The following is a 24,708-nucleotide window of genomic DNA, read 5'->3' as shown; positions in this document are numbered from 1 at the left end:
GGTTTTTATTAACTGATAAATCAATGAGCACATGGACACTGTTAAGAAATAACATGCACAGGGATGATTGATTAGAGAAACATGTTTCTTCAGGCTCATAGCCAATAACAGGGTTAGTAAAAAAAGTGGATGGATACATTCTTTTTAAAGGGAGATTGATCTGACGAGGGGAAAGAAATTCAGTTTTTCAGTTTGGCACCTTCAATCACGTCAGAATGAAAAGTTCCCCTTTAGAAACCCAGTGTGCAATCAGTTCTGACAGTCTGACAGGTTCTGACTTGATTTTGGTGCAGTTCAACTATCTTCACAATAGGGGGCACTGTTGTACCACTCTCACGGCCCGAGGTCTCTGTAGCGCTGCCTTAAGGAGGCGTCCATCCTGCATTTGTTACCTTGAGCACGGGCCCCGAGCTGCAGCAGCCTCAAAAATCCATTCGAGATAAAGGCAATAACTGCAGGACACCTGTTTCCATCACAACCGCTCCATCTGTGGCTACTCCGACAGGTACTCCTGGGACTCCATGGAGGACTGATGGGACGAGGAGTGGATGGAGGACTGTTGGGATGCAGCTGGGTTGTCGAGGCCGGATGTCATCAGAGGCAGATACAGATCGTCCATGTTGGGCATGACAAACACTTTCTGTTGATTGGAAAAAGGGGAATCAGAATTTGGAATTGTTCTTTTCTAGGTTAGCTCATAGAAGGAATTTGTCTTGGTGTTATTTGGTCCATGACAATAAGAAATTAAGAAATAGAATATATTAAATGAGGACACAAAGTAAAAAGCAGAAAATACAGTTTCACAGATGGACTCACCTGGAACTCACACTGCAGTTTCTTCTCGATCCACTCAGTGACGTGCGTGAATGTGACCTCCCTCTCCCCGAGCGTAGGACGCACATGGAGGTCCAACCTGGGAGGTGTACGAAAACTGTACCTGAAGAGACAAAAAGACAGTTTGAGAAGGAAAAACTCAAGCCTTCAAACGTGTGGTAAGAAATGAGAAAAAAAAAAGAGAAAGTTAGTACCATATCCTGTCAGTAGGAGGCGGTGGGATGTTTACAGCCAGAGTACCAGAGAGCTCCAGGACCTCAACGCTGAGGATCAGCGGCATGTTGGACACCTCAGCTATCTTCTTCTTGATGTACTCGTTCTCTGTGGCTTTCTGGAAGTATTTGGACTTTGCTATTTTGTCCACAAATCTTAAGAACTTCCTGCCTGTGCTGCCACCCGTGTGCCTATAGGGGAGGACATGGACACAGTTGTATTCAGGGACTGTGGACCATGTCTCTACATGTCATATGGTGTCAAGTAGGTGAGTCTAAACTGGGACCAAAGTGATTGTGAGTGATTTTTATACTTGATGTGAATATTTTACAAACGTCGGAGGTCAAATGTTGTTTATTCACCCTTCAGCTGTTACGACTGGGCTCTTTTCTCCCAGAGACCCCTGGACCTCAGACAGAGGGACCTCCTCTTCATCAGAAGAGCCCGCACTGGATGACTCTTCATCACTATCAGCCAGTGTGCACAGCCTGGGCCTGGAGCTGCAGACAAATCAGGAATTCCCTTAAATGCAAGCCACTGAGTATAAAATAAACTTTTTTTTTTATTATTTGCTAAAGAATATAAAAAAGAAACAGCTCCTAACCCCACTTGCTGAGTCTCTGGTAGACCGTGTGCCTCGTCATCTCCATCTTTACCCAGCTTACAAAGGTTCATCTTAGTCTCCAGGGTCATCTGAAGGCAGCCTGTGTACACCACCTCCAGCTCCAGCCACAGGCCTGGGGATCAGGGGAGGGAGAGAGGGGGGGAAAGGCAGGTTGCTTTAGGTTTCTTAAAGGGACTCTGATCTTAAGCCAGGGTTTGGTTAGCAGGTTGAATCAACATCTCCTTTTGAGCAGGATTTGAACAGTGACGTTCCAGAAAACACATGAGACAAATGTAGGAAAGCTCAGGCATGTCATTGTCAGTTGAGCTAAGTCAAGTCAAGAGGATTGCTAATCCCCTAGGGAGCAGACAATTGAGAGCTTTTAAAGCGGACACGGCAAACTGTTTAATGAAACAAATGGGATCATGGGCTGAGCCGACTGCATAAATGTGGCTGAGAGAAGAGAACTCAGTAAAGACTGTTGCGTAAACCTTGTGCACAGTGATTGAAGAAAAGATAAAACAAGACTTAAACTGAAGTAGCAGCTGTGAAGGTCGAGGACATGAAGCATCAGAGTGTCCCCACATAGGAGGGACATCTTCCCAAAGACTGAGCTCAAACCATGAACAGAATGAATTAATAAAACAATAAACCACTGAATATACCACTTCTTGATGTTTTACCTACAAGTCCTGCCAGAAGTTTACTTCAATACAAAAAGGAAAAACTAAAACAATCCAAAACAGAGTGGGAGGGAGCTTGTTACGACTTCGATAAAGTGAATGAGCCAACACTGTCGATTACTTGATGTGTTTTTACATTGTTTTTACAGAGCTTCGTGTTTTCCTCTGCATGTTTCACCCTGGAAACAATGACGTATATCTATGCTAAGCATGCTCAGTATACTTTTATTTTCTCATAATTGAAGTTCAATTATTTCTCAAATATGACATGGTGCAGGATGCACAAGTCTTAATAAAGTTTCTGAAGCTTTTTGACCTCTAAGAGACATTTTTGATCTCCATGCATCGTGGAAGTTCTCCTCTGCTCGTTCAGTTAGCCTAGCACAGAAACAGTCACTTAAAGCCTGTACTTAATCAATTTACATTTTGTAAAGAAGGCGAATTAGAACCTCTACTTATCAGAGTCTTTTTTGCACAAGTATATCTACTTGTACATTTAAGTGTAGAATGTGTCTACTTTGGCTGCTCTCTACCATCATGTTGCTGTTGTTATAGTCCAAAGGAGAGGACTGACAGAGCCACACTGCAGGCAGCTAGCTCTCAAAAGAGCAGCAATGTGTATAAATGAGTGCTTCTCTAACGACACATGTCCAAGTGTAAATACACACACAGGTGTACCTCTGCGGTCCAGAGTAGGTTTGGAAGTGCTGAGGACTTGAGGGAGACAGGTGCCCATGTCAAGGTCAGCCAGAGTCAGATCGTTCATGAAATATGGCAACTGCAAAGAGACAAAGGACACCTTCAGTGAGTACACAAGCTACACGAGTTCACGTGGGACATAATGTACATAAAGAAGGGTGTGTGTGTGTGTGTGTGTGTGTGTGTGTGTGTGTGTGTGAGAAGCAAGATAGGAGAGGTTAAGCTACGGTGTGGGTTGAAGAGAAGAGCAGGAAATGAGTAATGAGACGCTGTGGTGCCATCAGTACTACTCTCCCCTCTCTCTCTCCTCCTGCCTTACAAACTGGAGAGAGTGCATTATCAGCAGACTCGGATGCACACAAACACACACATGCACACACACACACACATACATGCACAGGAAACAGAGCTGCAGTGTTGTTCTGCCTCACGTCCCATCCTTTGACCTTGTGCACAAACCAGTGCTGATGATCCCATCCTGTCATCCAGTGACAGTTTGGAGAGATGTGACCTACAAGAAGCTGACTGATGCGAAGCAATGTCATAACTCTGTGTGACACTTGATGCTGATGATGGTGTACACAGATAAATGTGACCATATAAAGCACAAACAGGAGCATCAATCCTGAAGATCATTTTCCTGACCTACACACAATACTGACTAACATCGAGATAAATCAACGTCCTCATCCCGTCTCACCTTGATCTTGCTGAGCTTCTTCTGGATCTTGTGTGCCACCTGATCTGTCCAGTACTTCTCCCGGAGAAAGTCCCAGAAGATCCGTCCCACCAAGGAGTTCACCCAGGTGGGCTGGCCATCTGCAGAGTGACCTCCGCTGGACTCATCTCCCGCTTGACCTTCAGATCCAGGCTCTTCAGCGTGAATCTGAAAGGTCCAGTAAATACATGTGAAAGCATTGCACAGACATTTTTTTTTATTCAAGTTTAAAAGAACTAAACTCTTTTTCATTGCTGTTCTGACTTTCGTGCTGATTCTGCATCAGCCACGTCCAAACATCAGCAAAAGACGTTCTCTTCGAGGATTGCCAATCGTAAACACCCCGTGTCAGAGTTAGCAGCTTAATTATGTACACTGCTGATGTATCACAATCTTTTTCTATTAATATCCATCCAGGCAGGTGATACCGTACATTTCTGCACAGTAACATTTGGTAAAGTAAGCATGGAGGTGTTTCGCTGAGCCAGCATCCCGCTCAAGGCTGGCCCGAGCACGAAGCACAACACTGAAACAGCAGCTGATATTGACCAGAGTCATGTAGCATATTAGCACAACAAGCAGAGGGTAAAAAGAGAAGAGGTAAAGCGTTCATATCTGGTCATGATGGAAAGAACTGCTGCAAAAAACCCCATACTGCCTCTAAAAGCTAACTAAACGTGTTGTTTTATTGACCTTCCTGTGCGTTGTGGGGCTTCCCTTGTCGCTGTTGCAGGGGCTGGGGATGGTGCTGCAGCTCTGTGTTACGATCAGTTGAGTCATATAGTTGCTGTAGTCTAGCAGAGTTCTTGTTTTCAAAGCTCCCTGCAAGTCGTGCAGCTCCTCTGTGCTGTCTTTTTCAACTTCCCCTCCTACGAGTGCTTCTGTGTGAGTATAAATAAAAACAGAATGGAAACAGATGATGTGACATTTTCCATCCTTTACTGAGCTCTGACTTATAACACAGTTTGATAAAAATGTCTCCAGACACTCTCTGTCACATTCTGCTGAATTACACCAAATCACCAAACTCCTCACCTGCGTTCTCCTCCGTGCTCACACTGCTCATGGCTCCGGCACAGGAGGCCGACAGGAAGTGCTGGAACCACTCCTCCTTCTGTCTTCCTGTGCGGCCGAACAGGTACAGGGTGACAGGAAGCTGGTGGTCGGGAATAGTGTGTTTTTCGGCCTTTTCTTCCTCCTCCTGTCCCTCGATGACGCTCTCCTCCCCTACTTCCCCCTCTGCAAGAGTGATGCAGATGGGGTATTTTTTATTCCACACCCTCTTGCGAGCCAAACCATGCGGCAACAGAGACACCTGGAAAAGAAAATATGAAGATGATTATTTTCTATTTACTTTATTTTATTTTTTCAAGGTTAGGAGTGCTCATTAATAAACACTTCCTGCATTAATTAGCTTGTCCGTTTAGGTTATTCTGTTACCCCTCTGGAAGTGAAGGCATCAGTATACACCTGGGACAGGAGCTGGGTCAAATTCATTCAACACATCATCACATCTCTGCTCTTTCTTCTCCGTGCCAGATGACAATATGGGTGCAGAGAGATGAGAGTTCAGGTGAGAGTTCAGCTCGCCTCTCTTTTGCTCCCCCTCTGAGCGAAAAGTCAACTCCTCCGGGACAAAGAAGTGAGAATGTGTACTGACCTTACAGTTCGCCAGCTGGTAGGTGCGCCTTCGCAAAAACGCAGCCTCGTGGGACGTCTCGTCAAACGCCGCCCAGCGGGGGATGTGCGCGCGTGGGTATGCAAGGTGTAGCCGGCCTCCCTCCAGGGCGACAAACACAGAATGGAGCATGGACTGGTGGAAAGACTCGGGGTCGTAGCTGTGCGTTTCATTCATCCAGCCCTGGAGACAAACAAAGGGGGTATAAATTACCACGGGTAATAATCACACTTTCATTTAGAACGTACTCATATTTATAGCTGCACTAAGCTGTTTTCAGGGCATTAATCTTTGTGTTTACATATCCGAAAAGATACAACAGTGCAGAATCTCTTCTCAGTCAGATAAAACGTCACAGTGAAAGGTGCAAACTGCAGCTCAGCAGGAGGGGAAACACGAGACGTTGCAGAATACATCTGTCTCATTTAACACTGTGGGAGAGCCTGCTGTTAGTCACTCCTCCATCCTCGTATCCTTATTTCAACCTGCTGACTCTGCATTTATCGAGCCAGAGGACCAGTTTGAATCTCTCAGCATAACTGTCAAAGAGCTGCCCGGGGAGAACTTTATTCACAGTAACCTGCTTTCCCTATGGGTGTCGTGTTTATAGTCAAAATAACACCATCACAACAGTCTCTTTAGTGCTCTCTAATGCATCGCTCAAAAACACGTCAGCCACAGCCATTGGTTGATGTTCAACTTCACTAGCCAATAATATCGACGTTGGATCCAGAGCAAGGCAAATTGTGCTTTACCAATGAAAGGAACAAGTGGACTTCACTTGTGTCGTTTTCCAATAGTATTGAAGAGGAAACGGGAAATATTTGATTCTTAAATTTGTGCACGAATATTTGGGACGTTAAAAAAAAAAGAAGGAAATTAAGCATGATGCTTTTAAACCAGGAAATTTTACAATCAGACAAGTTTATGGAGCTAATATCGGTTCAAAACTATTTGCAAATGCTTGAAGAGATCCACAAAAGCATTTAAAGATCCACCATGAAGTCCGTACCATCCTACTTTTTATACTGATCCAACCCTAGAGGTCGGAGCTAGACACTCATTTGCTGAAAGAATAAATCACTTTCTGTGCAACAGTGTTGATAAAAGTCAAACACAAAATGCAGACCTTCACAAGAATTATTATCTGTCCTTGTTTTTTGTGTCCCGTTCTTCTTCTTCTACAGTATGTAGAGCCACTGTGACTTAGTGATGTGTAAGGATACGGTCGGCTGCGGAAACGCAAGCAAGATCAGAGTTTACTGTCCTGAACCGAACCGGACCACTTGGTGGAAACGGGGCTCACAGGGAGAGAGTAAGACAACAATACAATGATGTGCTTACAAATGGATGCATCTATTCATGCAACCGTAAATCTGTTTATGTATGTGTGAATCTATTTACACATTTATGGATCTGCGTGTTCATTTATGACTGTATGGATCTAACAGTGGAAGAACAGTTTAGATAAACTTCAGTGTGCTGTTTTATTGTCACACACTGTTTTTACCTCTAAGGACTCTTCATCTGTGAGCTCCTCATTCAGTGGATCCATCTGCAGATGTTTGCTCAGTCGAGAGCCCCTGTCCCTTCTGGCAGACGAGCGTCGAGGGGCAAACATGTAAACCACCATCAGGCCCAACATGAAGCCACATACAATCCCAATAGATAGACCTGTCACATAGGAGGGCAGGGGCAACACGAAGAAACCATAAGCTAAAAGACCCACGGAGAGGAGCCAGTGGAAAGGGAGTGGCGGGACCGGAAATGAAACTCTCGACTGAGGGAAAGCTTTATGATGAGTCCCTTTGGATCCCTTCTGCAGCTCCATCACTTGAATCACGTCCCCATAAGTGTGAATTTCCAGCGTGCTGTCTTTGCTGTGTGTGTGGTGTTCTGGGGATCCGGAGGACTTTATCAACGAGCTCTGTTGGAGTCTTCTCAGGGGTGAGTCACACACGCTTTCAGTTCTTCTCCGACACTTTAGCTCTACATTTTCACTTCCCCCGTCTCTCCCACAGCTGCCTTGGCAGGCTTGTGAGTCTCCTGCCCGTCCGTGCTTGGGGCTGCCGGAGCTTTCGTCCCCCATGATCTTACTCAGCATGCTCAGAGGCTCCTGCATGGCCTCGGAGAACTTCCTCCGAGTGTCCTCCAGCTCCGCGATCAGCGAGTTTCCCAGAGTTTCGGCAGGAGGCACGCTGCCAGGTGAAGGAGGTGATTCCCAGTTGTTTTCTTCATTACGTCCTCTCGCTTCAGGCTTGGCCTCGCGGATTCTAGGATGAGTAAACTGCTTTCGGGGATGCAAATGCAGCTTAGAGTCTGATTTGGAGAGGTTGACCTCTGGCTCGACCCGGCGGGAAATCTCCGTGCTCAGGGACTTTACCAAACTGAGCAGAGGTTTGCTACGTACAGACCCGCTCTCACTCGGCTCCAGGTCAGTGGAGGAGGACTTGACGAGGGTGCTGGAGACGGGAAGTTCTCCACAGAGATCAGCAAGGGAGCCCGGGGATGAGGGGGAGTGAGGCAGGTAGGGTGGGTGGGTGCGTTGGCCTTGGCTCAGATCTAACTCCATTTCCAGAGTGAGGTTGGGTTGGCTCTCCGCGCCCCGTGGTTTATCTTTGGAAAAGGCCACGATGGGACCTTCATCATGGCGGTCCAGGCTGAAGATGAGCTTGCTCTCCTCCATCCTGGCTGGAAGAAACTCGAAAAAAAAAGTGGTTAACCCAACAGAGCAGCCATCCCTGGAGACTTGGAGTGTGACACTTGCACTTGATGATTCGTGATATCCTCCTTGGTTAGCTTACAGTCCGTCATGTTGGAACCTTGAAAGTGGGAAAGAAAAAAAAAGGAAGATGAATAAAAACATAATTATTTCATTAACAGCATCCTGTGACTGTACTGTAAGAGGATTCATTAACGTTCAGGAGGAAAGGGGGGCCTCCCATGGGCTGCTTGTTGGATAGCATTAAAGCTTCTGTGAAAGACTTGTGGTTTGCATTGATTTTTGCACCCTGTGTACAAAAAGCTGTAATCACTTTGTGGATTGTGTCCCGTCAGTTCATGGGTCAGGATCTTTAAATGACCCAGCCTCCGAGGGACCCGGCCTCCGTCGCTCACTTAGTCCGATCTAAACTGAGATGGTCTGGTTGATGGAGGATCACAGGAGCTTTAAAGTGGAAAATAATAAGTCAGTTATAAGAACCTGTGAAATGACTCAAAGATGCTTTCTGTGTTTATTTTCTGTTTTTTTCCCCTTTTTTTCTTCTTTTTGTGTTGATTTTATTTTGTTTATAGCCATTGGATTTATGTGCTGGAGTCCATGTGTCCCCGTGTCCTGGAAACAGAAATGAAAGGCCGTGTGCAGCCGAGCCTTTCGAAACAAATACAAACTGAAACGATAAATTAATTCAGTGAAATGAACAGCTACAACAAAACCCTTGGCAACATTTCCACCTTGAATGACGGCTTAACATTTTACATTTCGCTCACTACATAACAGCTCTGACCTTCATATTCCCGTCCTCACTGCCCTTTTCTAATTTTCACCTCCTCACCTTTCTTTCTAATCTCCCTCCTGTGCTTTCCGCTTTGTCGTTTTTTTTCTTATTCCTCCGCGAGGAAGGAAACAGGAATTGAAATAGTGTGGTTATGTGTGTGTGTGCATTTAACCCACAGTGTTTTTGGAATCATCATAAGGAGTTGTTAAAACAGAGACTTTAATCCCAGAGTCACAGATAATCCCACTTTAAAGGCTCGGATCAAATTCAGGAGCCTTGGTCCTTTAGGTTGTTTGTGTTTTGACACATTTTACTCACTCGCTTGTCTTTCTGCCTGTAGAGACTTTTACTCATTTAGATCTGAAACCAGATTTCCCCAGACAAATTCTCTCATTTGTAAAAGCACCTGCTAATGTGGAGGATGACTGTGATCGTGTGTGTTATTTCAATTATACTGTAGCTCATCGGTCCATAACAAGCAACAATCACTGAACAGCATGGGCGTAGTGCTGCCTGAAGAAGTGGGTCTACTCTTCCTCTTCACCCCAAATGGGTTTTTTTTCTGTGTCCTGTCCAGCAGAGGATAAACAGCCTCTGTGACATGTTCAGTGTTTACCAGTAATGGTGTGAATCACAGGGGATTTAGAAGTGGGTAAACCCTTTGGAGACTGAAAAATAAGTGGGTGTAGTCCGTTCACTGCGGACGAGTATCCTGCAGCCCAAATGTACAGAGTCAACCGCCAGATCCGACCCAGACAGATAGTGGATTAACTGTGATCCTCTGTTTTTAAGAGGCTTTTACGGCAGGAAATTAAGACACTTGGCAGAAGATTTCAATCTGATGAATGGGCAATCAGTGTGTCTCTCTGTTCTAGATTTTGGTTTTTCAAACCATCAGCTACACAACTTTTAGTCACAGGTCGCTTTCAGGAGCCAAACATTTCTCAGTGTTGAGCATATTCACGGGGACATTTTCACCCATTGGCTGATAGAAACACAATACTTCTGTTTGCTGTAAGAGATGAGACACATTATTCTCAGAGTTTAGATAATTGGTTTGTGTTTTTGAATCTGTGATCACAACTTCTGCACTTGTTAACAGGTCAGCCCTGTCAAAGAGGCCTTGATCTCGACGGCGTATTTAAAAATGTATGTATGAGTTCAAATACAAACGAAGGCTTTGACGGACTCATTTCTTTGTCAGTTTAGGTTTCAATCTTCATCTTCATGCTGCAGACACTCTCATGTTTCAATCTGGAAAGAAACAGCGTCGTCACGACTTAACGTGCATCTCTGAAGAGACTCAATTTTAACATGTTTAAGCTGCAGCAGGGACTCTTACATAAGTGAGACCCATGAGACGTGTCTTTGATAAGACAAATCTCTGTCCTGGTCCAGATGAAACCAGTTCTGAGGCTGCACGTTTGTCACCTCCATTATCTCTTCACTTCTCTGCACACATTCACATTTCAGCACCAGCTTGGCTTCTGTTTGTCAGATTTATTTAATTAAGTAAAAGTGCTGCTGCCCCCCCCGCCCCCCCCCCGGCTGCATTACTCCAATCACTTTCTGCTCATGAGTCGATCTGAATCGATTCTAGCTGACATCGAGAGGGAAACCTTTGCAGCCCTGCGGACTACAGAGTCAGCAGGGATTTTGCAGCTCAGGACTACGAATGAAATTCTGCAGGAGCAGGAAGAGAGAAAAACTATCTGGGGAACTCTGCCTCAAACCCACGAGGGGTGGAAGTGAAACGAGAATCAGCGATTTAATCATCAGTGGAAGAGCAATTTCTAAATCTGGTTCATTTAAATGAGGGAGAAAGATGTGAGAAGTCTTAGCTGTCATAGCTGGCTCTGATATAAAGATGTTTCTATCAGAGAAACCGTCTTATAGATGAACTTTATTTGACTTTTCAAAGAGAAAACAGTCGATTTAGAGCTGCAGCTGCAGTTACCTTTCATGACCTGTTAGTGTGTTGATCAACAGAGAAGGAGTCTCAGTCTGTCAGAGAGGACTTGTTGTTCCAATCTGTGATTAAAAACTCTAAAAGTATTCCGTTTCCTTTATATAAGTAGAAAAAAACCTGGAGTCAAAAGACGTTGAACATTCAGCTTTTAAAAGGACTTAAACAAGTCTGTTTAAAAGCAAAAAAACTGCTCAAATGTGGATATTTCTTTAATGATGTCAGTAGTTTCTGACAGTTTTGCTTTATTCACACTGGCTCAGTGTGACCTGGAGACCTCTGATAGTTTGTAATAATGGCGAGGGACATCAGTGTTTTTAATTCTGTACATGTGAATGGATCCTTTCCTGGGAAGGTACAGCTGAGAGGCCTGACTTCACAACGGTTAGTAAACAAAGCCACATCTGTCTGTCTGCGTAAGACTGGGAAACATATCGGATGTTTATTGGTTTAATGTCAAACGAGGTTTAGGAGACGACGATGTAGTTTATGTCGTGTTCAAATAATGTGTGATTCTTCCGTAGAGTCGCCATGTTCACCTGTTTCTCCTCTTCACCCTGCTCCGCCTCTCTCTCTCTTAGCAAAACTCACAGCTGATTGTATTTAACCATGCAGGCAAGGAGCATTCTACATGCACATGTTGACATTGTGCAGCTGGCTGTTACTGAAAGTCAGTGTGACATTAAGTCTGTAAAGATTTGACTCAGATCTGTCTTTGTGTTATTTGTTTTCAACAAAATATCCAGACATGTGTCATGTGTCGCCTTCAAGCTGAGAAACACCGAGATGTGATTTTAGGTCAACATCGCCCAACCCTGAACGTGCAGAATAAAACAACCATACTTGTGGAAAGCAATACCAAACGTGTGCATTTGATTAAACATTCAATGTTTTATCAACGAGGGTTAAAAAAAAAAAAAAAAAAAAGAGAGAAAGGAATTACATGACCAGTTGAAAATCCCATTTTATCCATGATGTCTCCACACGATTCAATCCCTGCCTCTCTGCCCTCCATTTGACCTCTTTATCCCTTTTTAACAACCACATGGGGATAGACAGTCAGCAGAATATTTATTTTATTCCTGAAATCTTCTCTTTTTTTTTTTTAAATCCCAGTTCTGTGAAATGATGTGACTCTTCATGTAACCGTGCATTACTCTTAAAGAGAGGCTGAACATTCATTTATAAGACACGTCTGTGCTTCTGTCCTCAAACTACCATCTGACCCTGACACATTTGGCACAGGACTGTGAGTGATAAGTATTTCAAGAGCTTTATTACGTGTCATTAAGGGTGCACTGAGACTATAAATCTGCTGTACCCAAAGACTATTAATCAGGCACCAAACATCTTTGTCCCTTCTAACTTTTTTGTGCTTAACAGTGGAAAGTGGAATTAAAGAGATACCAAATCCATCACCACATGGTCTGTTGGAAGCATTCTGTGTCCTTAAACAATGAAGGTGCAAAAAAAGCAGGCGTTTGCTCACCTAATTCTCACGTTTGTCCAGCTGCTCCGATGAAATCAGCGGCGGAGCTCTGAGCACATATGTTATTCAGGCTCTCAGTCTGCAGTGCTCCGTCTTCTGGAGGATGCTGCAGAGTGCGCTGTGCTGCATCAGCCGCAGGCAGCCAACAATCATTCATCCAACTTTGCTCAGCTTGAAGCAGGAAAAGAAAAAAAAAATCATGCAAAACTCCTTGAAACGATCGGATCCAGACAGACACGTTACCTTTGATTCAAACGCGTCAGGGACTTGGCGACGCGTCTTCGCTGCGTTGCGTTGCTTTCGGCTTCACGAAGCGTCAACTCAAAGCAGAATAATGTGATTATTGGCGTACCGGTCACCGCCGCAGACTGGACCGGTTCCTAATCCAGATTATGCTGGAGAGGCCAACAGTTGACGGAGCTGCTGCTCCTCTGTGCTCTCTGCAGCGTCAAAACACTCACACCGAGCTCAACTCTGACACCACAGTCATGGACGCACACTTATGTAATTGCACGACCTGGAAAAGATAATTCATGCCAGAGTTATTTCTGAAAAGACATAATCCTTTTTTTTTTTTTTTTTTTTTTTTTTTTTTAAATACATCGATTTAACGAGTACTGGGATCAAATTTTAGAGTAGTTTAGGGATCTGTTATAGTACAAAGATATAACAGAAATTCACGTGTAATTTTGAGAACATTTCTCGATGTTCCTGTCTTTAGCCTTCAATGAACAGGACAGTGGACATAGTAGGAACCCAGGGGGGAATGACATGCAGGAAAGGAGCCACAGGTTGGACTTGAACCTTGTCTTCCTGCTTAGAGGACTTTACACCATAAGCCAATCGGCACCAACCTCATATTTAAAATAGTGGCTTTTGGTTGAGACCACTGGCCAATTTATAAAAAGTTGGCACGCGAAGTGAAATAAATAATAAATAAAAACAGGGATGGTTGATTTGCAACACATTGAAAACCCATATTTAAAAAAAAAAAAAAAAAAGTAGCACAAAGACAATATTGAATGTTGAAACTGAATTTGATGTCAGGAAAACGTTTTTCAAAAAAAAAGTTGAGACATGGTCAGCTTTACCTATCTGCTGCTTCACCTTTAAAAACAACACTGATGTGAGTGATCTGAATTCTCTCCATGGAAGTGTCAATGGCGCCCTCTGGTGGACAGAGTCGTCACATCCACTTTTTTTTAGTTGATCACTTGACAGTCAGTGAAATCAAAACTGTTTGTTGATTGTATCTGGAATTTAAAGGCAACATATCATCCTCCTTTTTGAAAAGTTGAAATAAGTATTTGAGCTGCTGCCCTTTGTGATGTCATGAAGGGAAAGTCTCCAGGGATGCTCTAGTGACTAAACATGGATTTCCTGAGAAACATCTTTTGTTGCCATAGAAACACGCCAGCTCCACAGTTTCAGAACATGTTTGTCTTTATTGAACGAACCTGTTTGTAGTGATCTTAAAGTCAAAAGCTTAATCTAAAGAACATTCAGGTTGAAAACATTCAACAGCTGTATTCTCTTAACTGGTGTTTGATGGAAATCATAAGAAACATAAAGATTTCACATCCTCATACTGGTGACTCTACGTTTTCTCTGGTTGGTGTGTTTTTTGATGCCGCTTTAACTGACCCCTCTGGCAAAAACGTTTAGCACAGATATCGCAGCAGAGCTTTCTTCCTCTAACACGTTCTTCATGAGACTTGAGATGACCACGTGTGTTAAACCGCCGTCCGCAGACATCACAGTCGTACCGTCTCTCCCCTGAGTGCGTCTTCACGTGGACCTTCAGCTGCTGTTTTTGGAGAAAGCTTTTACCACAGTCTTGGCATTTAAAGTCTTTCATCCTCGTGTGACACTTTAAGTGTCTTTTCAGAGCAGCAGTGGTGGGAAACTTCTTTTCACAAACATCACACGCTCGTTTTTTTGTGTGCGCTTTTTGCAAACAGCTTAGAAGCTCCATCTGAGATTCACTCGTCCTCGTGTGTGTTTTGATGTGCTCTCTGAAGTGATGGATGAACGTGAAACCCTTTCCACAAGAAGGACAAACGCGACACGCCGTCTTACGTTTGGCTAAATCCTTTCTGGTAGATTTTTTTTTTTGGGTCTTTTTCGGTTTTCCTTTCCTCTTAGTACACTCCTCATCACTGCCACGGCTCTCAGGCTCAGACCTGCAAACTTTTGTCTCTTGCTGATTTCGTTCCTGATTCACAGCTTTAGCAAGATGTAAAACAGCCTCCTTTGCTCCGCTTTCGTCTGCATGTTCTTCCATCCCAAAGTCGATCTGGAGGCAGTATCTTCCTTCAAGAGCCTGAGAGGGGCCTTGAGCCTCATCCATACTCATATTAGACTCTTCTTCGACTGAAGGTTGTGCCTCTGACAGATCCTGTTCCTTTCTCACAGCCGCAGGAGAAGGAGAAACAACCTCCTGTGTCTCACTGTCGACTTCCCGTTCCTCCTGCTCCTCTTTCACCCTGAAGCCCATCTGAACAAAACAGTTGTGTGCATAGCTTTGACAGAAACCTGGGACATCAGCAACACTCATATAGGACGGCTCCTGAGCTGAGGTCTGCAGTGTCTGCACACCAGTCTCCACATTGTTGGTTAAAGGGACTTCTGTAAACAAAGACAATAATGCAAACGTTACAAAAAAAACCACCTTCAAATTGAAGTGAAACTGCCCCCTGAACTCCCTTCTGACGTTTCCTTTAAAGAGTGCATGTAACACAACTTGAATCGATTTAAAAAACATGTATTGAGCAGCTCTTGTTTGAACCATTAGAGGGCGCTAATAGAGAGCGTGCGGACATGGAGGGAGCGTTTTATTTATTCATTCAATTATTTTATTTTGAACTAAAGTTTCTTATGTCTTATAATATTATATAATCACTTTTTATTTTTTTCTCATTAGAACAGATACAACCTCAAAATACAAAAACATTACTTATATTTATAAAGGAAAATAAGTAAAGAGAAATGTGGGACTTAAGAAAATACCAATAAAATATAATACGCATAAATTGACTTCAAAACAGCTAAATGTCGATTAGATAATCCTAAAAAAAACATTTTAATTAAATCAGGTTGTGAGACCAGCATCATGATATTTAAAATATGTTGTATTTAAAATGTTCTGAAGCTTTAAACAGCACAGTGGTATTTTATGTGTAACATGAGCGAGAAAAACTGTAAATTTAATCTCAAACACTTTAATGATGATATCGATTTTTTTATTTTTACCATGCATTCTTTGTGAGGATGCTCACTATAACAAAGTTAGTCAAATTACTTCATGTTTGAGCCATTTCTGGAGCTTTAATCTTCATCTACCTGTCCTCATGTACTTGGTTTCTTCCCGAGCAGAATGAACTTTTATTTCTGATTCATCAAATAATGCAAAGTAGCCTGCACGACACAAGTTACACCATCGTTCTGCATGCTTCCAACTATCTTCAAAATAACTACGACAGTCTAAAAAAACCTCAATAAGAACAGTACAAAACAAATGACATACCTGAAATGTGTTGCAGGCGTCCTAGTTTCTGACGCGCATCATTGTTGTTGTTTGCTTGCTGCACGTTGACTTGGCACAAACCAAGCTTCTTCTCCACCTCTCCGAGGATCTCCTCTGCTGCTGCGTGAAGCCGCTGAAGAACGAACGACCTCAGCTGGAACATCGTTGTGTCCAAAGTGCACAAAAGTGGCCGAAACTTTAAACAAAAAAAAACTGGACTGGACTGGACAGTGCAGATGGACAGGAAGGCTTTTTCAGGTACGGCGCGCTTTGTGACAGCGGATGTGCTTCTCGACAGACGGTGCTTACAAAGATCGTATATTACAGGGGAAGATGCACTAACAAGATCTTTTGTAGTTGTTTCTGAAAACATCTCTTCATCAAGAGATGATCTGGAACTTCTGAAAACTCTTTACAGGGACTTCTGTGAATGTTTGTATTAACTTGTATAAACTTCAGTAAAGACAGGATAGACCTTTGACCATTTAACAGTGCAACAATTTATTTTAGCAGAACCTTTTATCAAAAGTGAAATTCACGTATGAGTTAGTAGTTAGTACAGTACTACAATACCACACATTAAAATGGCTTCTGGTGCAACTCAGGGTTCAGTATCTTGCACAACACTTGAACATGTGGACAGAGGTAGCCAACCTTACGACTGTAAGGCAGCTTCCCTCGAACTCAACACCATAAGACTGAAACTTTCTAACCTGGTGTATTTATGCAAACTCTCAAATTGCATTTGACCTTTTACCAAAGTCTTGTTTTTTTTTCGAACACACAAGAGAAGACTTTTCAACATAAAGATTCTTCTCATGAACTGATTTGAAATTGTCCCGGCCCTCCTTCCAAGCGATTTAGGATTTCCTCACAATCTTGACATTTAAAGTCTTTAATTGCATTTTTTTGAGTGAAGTATCAGACCCCAGGTATTGGCAAACTTCTTGCCACAAACATTGCAAATCTTTCTGATGTAAAAACTTTGCAACTCATCTATGAGCTTCTTTGTTGGATCGTCGATCTTCTTGTGTTTCTTCATGTGCTTCACCATCGGAGGAATGTATCGGAAGCCCTTTCCACACATGGGACAAACACGAAGATCAGCTTGACTCCTAGCAGAAGATTTCCCCTCCTGTCTGTGTTCTTCCTGCTCGTCTTTAATGCCGAGGTCAGTCTGGAACTCAGACTTAATCAAGTTTGACTCTTCCTCTCTTTTTAGAGCGCTGGTTGTCAGATGGGGTTCTGTGGATATTAATGAGATGAAAGCAAAAGTTAATTACCTTAAAAGTTAAATGAACAGCTGGGGCTACCAACACAGGAGCACCCACGGGGTCTATCCTGGGACTACTTTTATTCTCACTGCATAATAAAGACATTTCTGATAAAGTCGTAAATCTTCCTCTTTATGTTGATGATACAGTATTATATATATTTTTAAACTTTATTTATACTGTGGGGCAATTCGAAGGCACAGCTCGTCGACCACAAGAGCAGCAACTCCAGGTTCAGAGTCTTGCCCAAGGACACATCGGACATGCTGCATGTAGGAGCCGGGGATCAAACCCTCAACCTTCCAGATTCAGAGCCATAGTCGCCCCACACAGTCAAGCTTTTATATGTGACAATGTTAACTGAGTGAAGCTTTGAGTGTGGGCTGTGCATGCATGGGGGGTCGAGAACGAGCGGGGAGACCAGGAGGCGTGTGATTGGTTCATCAGATTGGTACCCAGGGCAGACAGAGTGTCGACAGATTTACAACCTGCTACACATGACAGATTTTTAAAAAAAAAAATTCTGTTGCTTTTTCAGAGCATGAGAGTCATTAAAGTCAGGACATTTTTTCGTTGGTTTTTTTTTTTAAAATTTTTTTTTACTGTTACCATGACAACCACAGACTCAGTTTCAACGTAACACGGCGCCCTCTTAACGCTTAAAGAAACAGGCCACTATCATCACTTGAAGGCGATTTCACAACAGTACAAAAGGAAATCAGCAGTTGTGTTTTAGTCACTTTTCACCACGTTTTTAGCCGAACCTGAGTCGCGCTCCTGCTTCAGCCGTTGACCGTTAGCTTTGAGCAAAGCTGACGCTGTGAATTTCTCCGCCTCTTCCGAGATCTCCTCTGCTGCTTTATACAGCCGCTGATAAACGAACGACCTCAGCTGTGTCATCTTTGCTTCGAAAACACGCAAAAAGTTAACAAAACCAAATCTGCTCACAACTTTACAGACCACAAGCAGCTCAGCGCGGGATTTGCAACCGGAAGTCAAATGTCAAGGGACGACAATTAAAAGATCGCGTATAAAAGATGATGACTCACTCTTCTTCGCGGATCGCCGACAAATGTAATATTGTATATTATTGAGTAATTAAAGTAACAACAGCAATTGAGTTATCTAGATGCCCTTCCCTCTTTAAATTAGATGTAAAAACAATGAGAAGATCATAAATGTGAGCTGCCTGTAAGAGGAATGCATTTTCTCTATTGTGTACATTGACTGTAAATTGTGTGATTGTGCACATAAAAATAATCCACTGATATGGCAATATGGTGTAATTTAATAGGTAAACCCGTAAACACATTCTGTTTGAAACCACGATCAGATCAGTGCTCATTTTTTTAATCCCTGAGGTGTATCCATGACAGTTTTGTCCATTTAATGGGTCATTTATTCAACTTCCAAATGTAGATACACATTAAAAGAACATTTTTAACAAACAAATATATTTTTGTTGAAAATGGCACAATCAAATTCAAGACATCTTCTTTGACCTTGCACCAATGTGTGTTTACTCTACGTCGAACCTATACATTCTCATTCATGACAACATTTTTAACCATGGCTCTCAGTAGGGACAGGCACATTTGTCCATGTCTCCTCGTCACTGCCTTTGATTTCACTCTCCGCTTCAGAGTCGTCTGATGACACTGGTGGAATTGCACCAGAAGCTTCGTTCACTGGCTGATCGTGTTCCGTTACAGTAGACGGGTAAATAACCTCCTGCGTTTGGCTGTCACCTCTGTCTCCGTCTCCACTCATTTTAAAGTCAATCTGGACAAAGCATCTTTTTAGAGACCCCCGGGACCTCAACCTGACTCAAGAAAGACTCCTCTTGTCTTGAGCTATCCTGCAGCTCCTTCTCTCCATTCAAAGTCTGGGCTGTCAGTGGAGGTTCTGCTGTATAAATGAGGTAGAGGCAATGTTATTAAAGTGGATATTTTAAAGTTGAACAGAATCTACTTAAAATTGTTGAACAGACCAAATGAAATCAATCTGTACTATTTAAGATAGACAGTGAAGTTGTGTTTTTTTGTGTCCTATGCTGAAACAAGCATCAAATTACTCCACTGAGAGGGAAGATAAAGTTTAATCTAAAGGGTGGGTGAGAGAGAGAGAGAGAGAGAGAGAGAGAGAGAGAGAGAGAAAGAGAGAGAGAGAGAGAGGAATGACATGCAGCAAAGGAGATACAGGTGTCAAAACTGTACAACCCACTCTGAGGACTGCAGCCTCTGGACACTGGTTGTGTGAACTAACCACTGGGTCATTGTTGGGACACTCTGAAGTTTAGACGTGTTCTTTGGTGCTTGGCTTATTGTTGAAAATGGCGCAATCAAATATATTTTATTCTGTACAACAGCATGAATTTATCCAAACATAGAAAGGTTACTAAGTGCTACCTACTGTCTGCATTATTATGTCCAACCAGCTTTCTCTAACATAAATATGGGCTTTTAACTTTACGTTCACATGAAGGCTGCCTCCTGGCCCCGAGTCTGTTTGAAGCGTCTGCTTTGCACGTCCTCAAAAATGTACGCTACATGTGCAGTGTTTACACATGAAGAGTAGGCGCAGAGTGGAGGCAGAGAGGACGTAAAAGATCAACCCAGCGTAGCCACGTCTGTTTAACACACTACAAGCATGCGTGTCAAATAGCTGCCAACTAATAGATTTAATTTCAGAAGTTGAAAGAGAAAACTGCAAAACTGAATGGAAACAAGTCGGGGACTGATGCTGCGTGTTTGCATACAGTCTGCCTCCTAGAGTCATCCTCTAGAAAGCACAGCCCTGTATGTGGACTGTTACATTCACCTGTGAACTCAAGGTTAAGAAAATAATAAGAATAACTTCATGTGCCACACATCTCACAGTAGAAGAGTTTTCTCCTTAAGAATCTTCTTGTGTCTTTTTAGGAAAACATCACACTGAAATTTGTGGAACTCCCGCTCCACAAAGATCCTGTGTGTCCCCTGTGTGTCTCCTCTTCTTGTGGACTGTCAGATTCTGTTTCTGGCCGAAAGCTTTCCCACATTGATCACACTGAAACGGTCGCTCCCCTGAATGGGTCCTTAGGTGGGAAATAAGATTCCCCTTTTGGACGAAGGTAATTCCACAATATTGGCATTTAAAGTCTTTTATCCCTGCGTGTATTTTTGAATGCACTTTGAGGCCGCCTGCAGTGGCAAACGTCTTGCCACAAACATGACAAACAAAAGTTTTGTTATGAGAACTTTCCAAATTACGTAGAAGCGCCCTCACAGACTCACTTTTCTTGTGCGTCTTTACGTGCTTCACAAAGGGAGAAATGTACCAGAAACCCTTCCCACATGTGGGACAGACGAGACGCTCCTTTTCCCTCTGAGCAGAAACGTTCGCCGACGCTCCTTTCCTCCTCACCCTCTCCTCGTCACTGAAAGCTTCAGAGCCGTCTGATGTGACTCGCTGCATCTCATCACACACTTCACTCTCTGCTCGATCTTCTTCTCTTTTCACTCCTTCAGCAAAGGGATACATGGCGTCTTGTGTTTGGCTGTTGTGTTCATGTTCGTCCTGCTCCTCTTTTATCCCAAAGTCAACCTGGACAACACATCTTTCCTCGCCGGCTCCAGAGGGGCCCGGGGCCTCGGCTTGACTCAAGTAAGACTCTTCCTGTGTTGAGATCATTTGCAGTGACTCCTCTTTGGCACCGTTGATCAGTGGAGGTTCTGGAGATACAACAAAAAAACATGGAAGCAAATGTTGTAAAATAAAATAAGAGCTTTGTCAAAAGCAGATTTCAATATATTTAAAAGAAATTAATAACTAACATTAAATATGTTGAGAGTCGTACTTTTTAATATTTTTTCTAGATCTTAAACAGAAGAGAAGTTTTCACATGTTTGAAGAGGAGCAACAGGTTTCCTCTTGTTATTGTCCGACCTGCAGACTTGACGTCACACGAGGGGTAAAATGTGTTTTGTTCATGTTAAGATGGTTTTTTTTATTAATTCATTGCATTTCAACTTCTTGCTTTGGATATAATTCAGACTTTTCCTGAACTGAAAATCACATGAACACACTGAGCGACTTCCCAACTCGGAAACTTGGACCACCCGAGCAGCACGTGAACGCAGCAACAGGACCCGGATGGGTTACTCTTCGTTAGTCTGTTCTTGTTTTTTTTTAATTAAAGACATGTCTGATGTGTAAACCTGTTTAACACTACAATAAAAAACTAAACAAGTGATGACACTTTCCATCAAAAACAGTCTGTTTTATACTGGTCACAGCTGAATGTTTAATATTATAGTTCAGGCATACATGTTCATATATAATTAATAACTTACTATTACAGGGAGGTTTGGGAGTCTGCCACAGACCGTTCACTTGTGGACTTTGTCTGTCGGGATCCTGTATCGGCCGCTGAGCTGGATACAAAGCGCCCGTGATGACTTTCTCCACCTCTCCGAGGATCTCCTCTGCAGCTGCGAGCAGCCGCTGATGAACGAACGACCTCAGCTCAAACATCGTCGCTTCTACTGCTCAAAAGTAGACGAAACAAGAGCTCTCCGTAAAGGTAGAAAACACTAAACAACCAAGTATCGAGGGTGTAAGAGGCTGAAGCGGAAGAAAACACGTGTGACGTGCGACCATAAAAAGATCGTATATTTACGAAGATGACTCACGATGTTTCGCATTGACGCGTTCCTGGGAGAGCAAAGGCTGACTCCCTACGATTGATTAAAACCAGTGTACTTTAATTACTTGAGCACATCTTATCTGCGTGTCTGTGTTTGTTTTCATGCTCATAGTTGATGTTGTATTACATGTATTTGAGTGTTGAAGCATATTTAAGTTCCAGAAAAATGTCCTAACCAGAGGTCAAGGCATCCACAGAGACTGAAAACGACACGTGTGGTTGAAAAGGGCCTTAAAGGTGGGACAACTTTATTGGTACCTCGATTTGTTGTTCAGACAGGAGACTCAACGTTAAATAGATACAACACATAAACACATTCATGGTTAAAAAGAGCAGACAGTCATTAGAACAAACATTGTTGATTACATCAGGTAATGTCAAAGTCCTTATAGACACCTACTCAAGACTTTTAAATATCCTGGTATAGTTAAAGTGCATCATCTTGTGCTATAGCTGCAGATACTGAAGTGTTTCTGTTGTATTTTGTTCTTTCCAAACCAACAGCCAGAGCACAGAAGCTCAAACTGTGACAGCTCTGTGCCATGTTTGGAATTTGGACTGTAGCACAGATTTTAAACGCTAGGTGTCAGAGTTTCATATTGCTTCTTTAAGCCTTAAAGTTATTCATAAATTTGTATGTTTATTGTTATTATTATTGTAAAGTTATTTGTTTGCCCGGAGGCTCACCTTCACTGCACCTCTTTGCCAGTTGCTATAGGTTGACTGAAAGTACTTTCAAGACCCCATTTCAGTCAAAAGTCAGTTTTAGAAACAAATGATTAACATCCTCCTTGAGACTCTGTCCATGTTTAACACAGTTAATTTTTTTGATCAGCGACTGCCTGCTTATGAGTCTGCAGGTGCACCTTAAGATTAGGTGCAAACCTGTACCTCATTCCACAGACGTGACAGGCGTACGGCCTCTCTCCCGCGTGTGTCGTCCGATGTCTCGTCATCTGTCCACTTTGGCGAAAACGCTTCCCACAGATGTCACAGTGGTACGGTTTTTCTCCTGAGTGGTACCTCATGTGCGTTTTGAGGTGACTGCTTGTGTTGAAAAGTTTTCCACACAGGACGCAATGATACGGCCTCTCGCCTGAATGACTCCTCTTATGAATCGTGACGTTCTGGCTCTGACTGAAGGCTTTCCCGCACACATCACAGTGATACGGTTTCTCTCCAGAGTGAGTCCTCACATGCACAATCAGATGCTCTCTTCTGTGAAATGTTTTGCCACATTCTTGACACGTAAAATCGATCGCGCCCGTGTGCATTTTTTCATGTGTCTGGAGACTGCGGTAATTTTCAAAAGTCTTACCACAAATATCACAAAAACTTGTCTTGTTGTGACAAACTTTCAAGTGACTTTTCAGATCGTCGTTTGACTTGCATGTCATCCCACAAATGCTGCAGTCACTTCTGTTCTCATGTGTTTTTATGTGCTTCATCAAAGAGCCGATGTACTGAAAGCCCTTTCCACACAAGTGGCAAAAACTGCGTCCCTTTTCATTTTTAGCATGACTGTCAGAAGGTAATCCAGGGCTGACACTTTCTACATTCCCCTCCATCGTTTGGTTCTGTTCTCCTTTGTCTTTCACAAACTCCTCACAACTGTCACTGTTCTCCCTGTGAACATCAGAGCAGTCTAAAGAATCTGGATGCACTGCAAAGACCATGTCTCTCTCCGGCTCATCTTGCTCAGTTTTCGCAGTTTCAGGGGAAGGAAATATAATCTCCTGTGTTGAGCTGTCATCACAAAGTTTCTCCTCCTCCTCTTCTTTTATCTCAGAAATCTTAAAGTCAGCGTCATCCATGTGGTCCCTGTCTCCACTGATTTGAGGCGTATGAGGGACCTCAACAGTCAGACTGAAGTTAGACTCTTCTGGGTTTGGGGGTACTGTCTTCTTTTGTAGATTAGGCTGATCACAATCCTCTCTGCTGGTCAGTGAGGCTCCAACAGCTATAAAAGCCATGGGAGATAAAGTTATTCAAAATAAACAATATGTAAATGTCAAATATTATGTTTTTCACGTGATTCATTTTAAATTTTATTGACACATTAAAACAGTAAAATGCATGATTCAAACTAGTACTTGGGGTCACATTAAAGAAATATGAACTAAAATATTCTAAATAAGAGTCCCAATGTGTGAATAAAGTTATTAATCAACTAAAATTGCAAGGGAATAAAGTTGTAATATTTTGTGACTAAAGTGCTGGCGCAATAAAACATTAAATCTTAAATAATTTCTCAAACTTTTTGCAGCATGAGCAGTATTTCGTGGGGAACCTCGGCGTGCACGCATGCGCAGAAAGCGTGGAGCCTGATTCATAGCGTCGATACTTTAGGGATTATTTTGGAAATTGAACATCATAAGCAAGGTCCCAAACCTTGTTTATGTCGCAGTGAGCTCAGCTGGTGCCGCAGACTTTAGATCGACTAACTTCTGCTTCGTACAGAGCTGAGGTGACGGTCTTCTGCAGCTCTCCCAGGATCTCCTCTGCAGCAGCATGAAGCCGCTGGTGCACAAACCACCTGAGCTGCAACATCACGGTGTCCATGACTCTGCGGAGAGATAAGACACACAAAACAAGAGCCGATCAGGAAGGTAAACTCAGCTAACGCTTAAAGAGCATATTGCAGGTTAAAGACAAAACTTAACTAATCATAGGGAAATACGTTAACAATACTGTTTTTAAAGAAATTCTGAAATTAATAACCCACAGGGTCTCCTGGAGACGTTTTAGTACGTGTTCGCACGTCTTTGCTTTTTACTTCCGCATTCGGCTGTGACGTAACATAAGGGAGTCCCGCTGAATCCCCGTCTGTTTAACATAGA

At 42.9% G+C, this 24,708-nt stretch overlaps 2 protein-coding genes across 2 annotated transcripts in view; one reads left to right on the top strand and one right to left on the bottom strand.

Moving 5' to 3' along the window:
* drc3 (dynein regulatory complex subunit 3) overlaps nucleotides 1-9,904 on the top strand; it is a 55,616-nt gene extending 45,712 nt beyond the window's left edge. Inside the window, exon 14 of the mRNA XM_079365969.1 lies at nucleotides 9,893-9,904. The gene's annotated coding sequence lies outside the window, so the exon portion shown is untranslated. The remainder of the gene's footprint in view (nucleotides 1-9,892) is intronic.
* On the bottom strand, nucleotides 3-23,016 carry LOC306838026 (testis-expressed protein 2-like). Its single transcript, XM_079365953.1, has 16 exons — nucleotides 23,007-23,016; nucleotides 15,908-16,125; nucleotides 13,489-15,009; nucleotides 12,382-12,898; nucleotides 8,465-8,595; nucleotides 6,940-8,251; nucleotides 5,412-5,612; nucleotides 4,787-5,066; nucleotides 4,445-4,632; nucleotides 3,734-3,919; nucleotides 3,013-3,112; nucleotides 1,652-1,784; nucleotides 1,410-1,547; nucleotides 1,029-1,238; nucleotides 817-937; nucleotides 3-640 (listed from the first exon to the last, which is right to left on the bottom strand). Exons 6-16 carry the CDS (start codon nucleotides 8,113-8,115, stop codon nucleotides 494-496), a joined length of 2,880 nt encoding a protein of 959 aa, XP_079222079.1. The 5' UTR covers nucleotides 8,116-8,251; nucleotides 8,465-8,595; nucleotides 12,382-12,898; nucleotides 13,489-15,009; nucleotides 15,908-16,125; nucleotides 23,007-23,016; the 3' UTR covers nucleotides 3-493.
* Between the last annotated feature and the right edge of the window lie 1,692 nt (nucleotides 23,017-24,708).

The sequence above is a fragment of the Symphodus melops genome, assembly GCF_947650265.1.
Source record: "Symphodus melops genome assembly, chromosome: 17".
In the NCBI taxonomy this organism is placed as follows: Eukaryota; Metazoa; Chordata; class Actinopteri; order Labriformes; family Labridae; genus Symphodus; species Symphodus melops.
Note: the sequence above shows the minus strand (reverse complement) of the source record. Positions and strands in the feature narration are given on the sequence as shown.

Bases quoted from the DNA above. Each gene is read 5' to 3' on its own strand.
- LOC306838026 (XM_079365953.1), bottom strand. From the start codon at position 8,115: ATGGAGGAGAGCAAGCTCATCTTCAGCCTGGACCGCCATGATGAAGGT. The intron at 1,785-3,012 runs GTACACCTGTGT...CCTGATCCCCAG, and splicing joins ACCTACTCTGGACCGCAGAG to GCCTGTGGCTGGAGCTGGAG. The intron at 1,239-1,409 runs GTGAATAAACAA...CCTCCCCTATAG, and splicing joins CCAGTCGTAACAGCTGAAGG to GCACACGGGTGGCAGCACAG.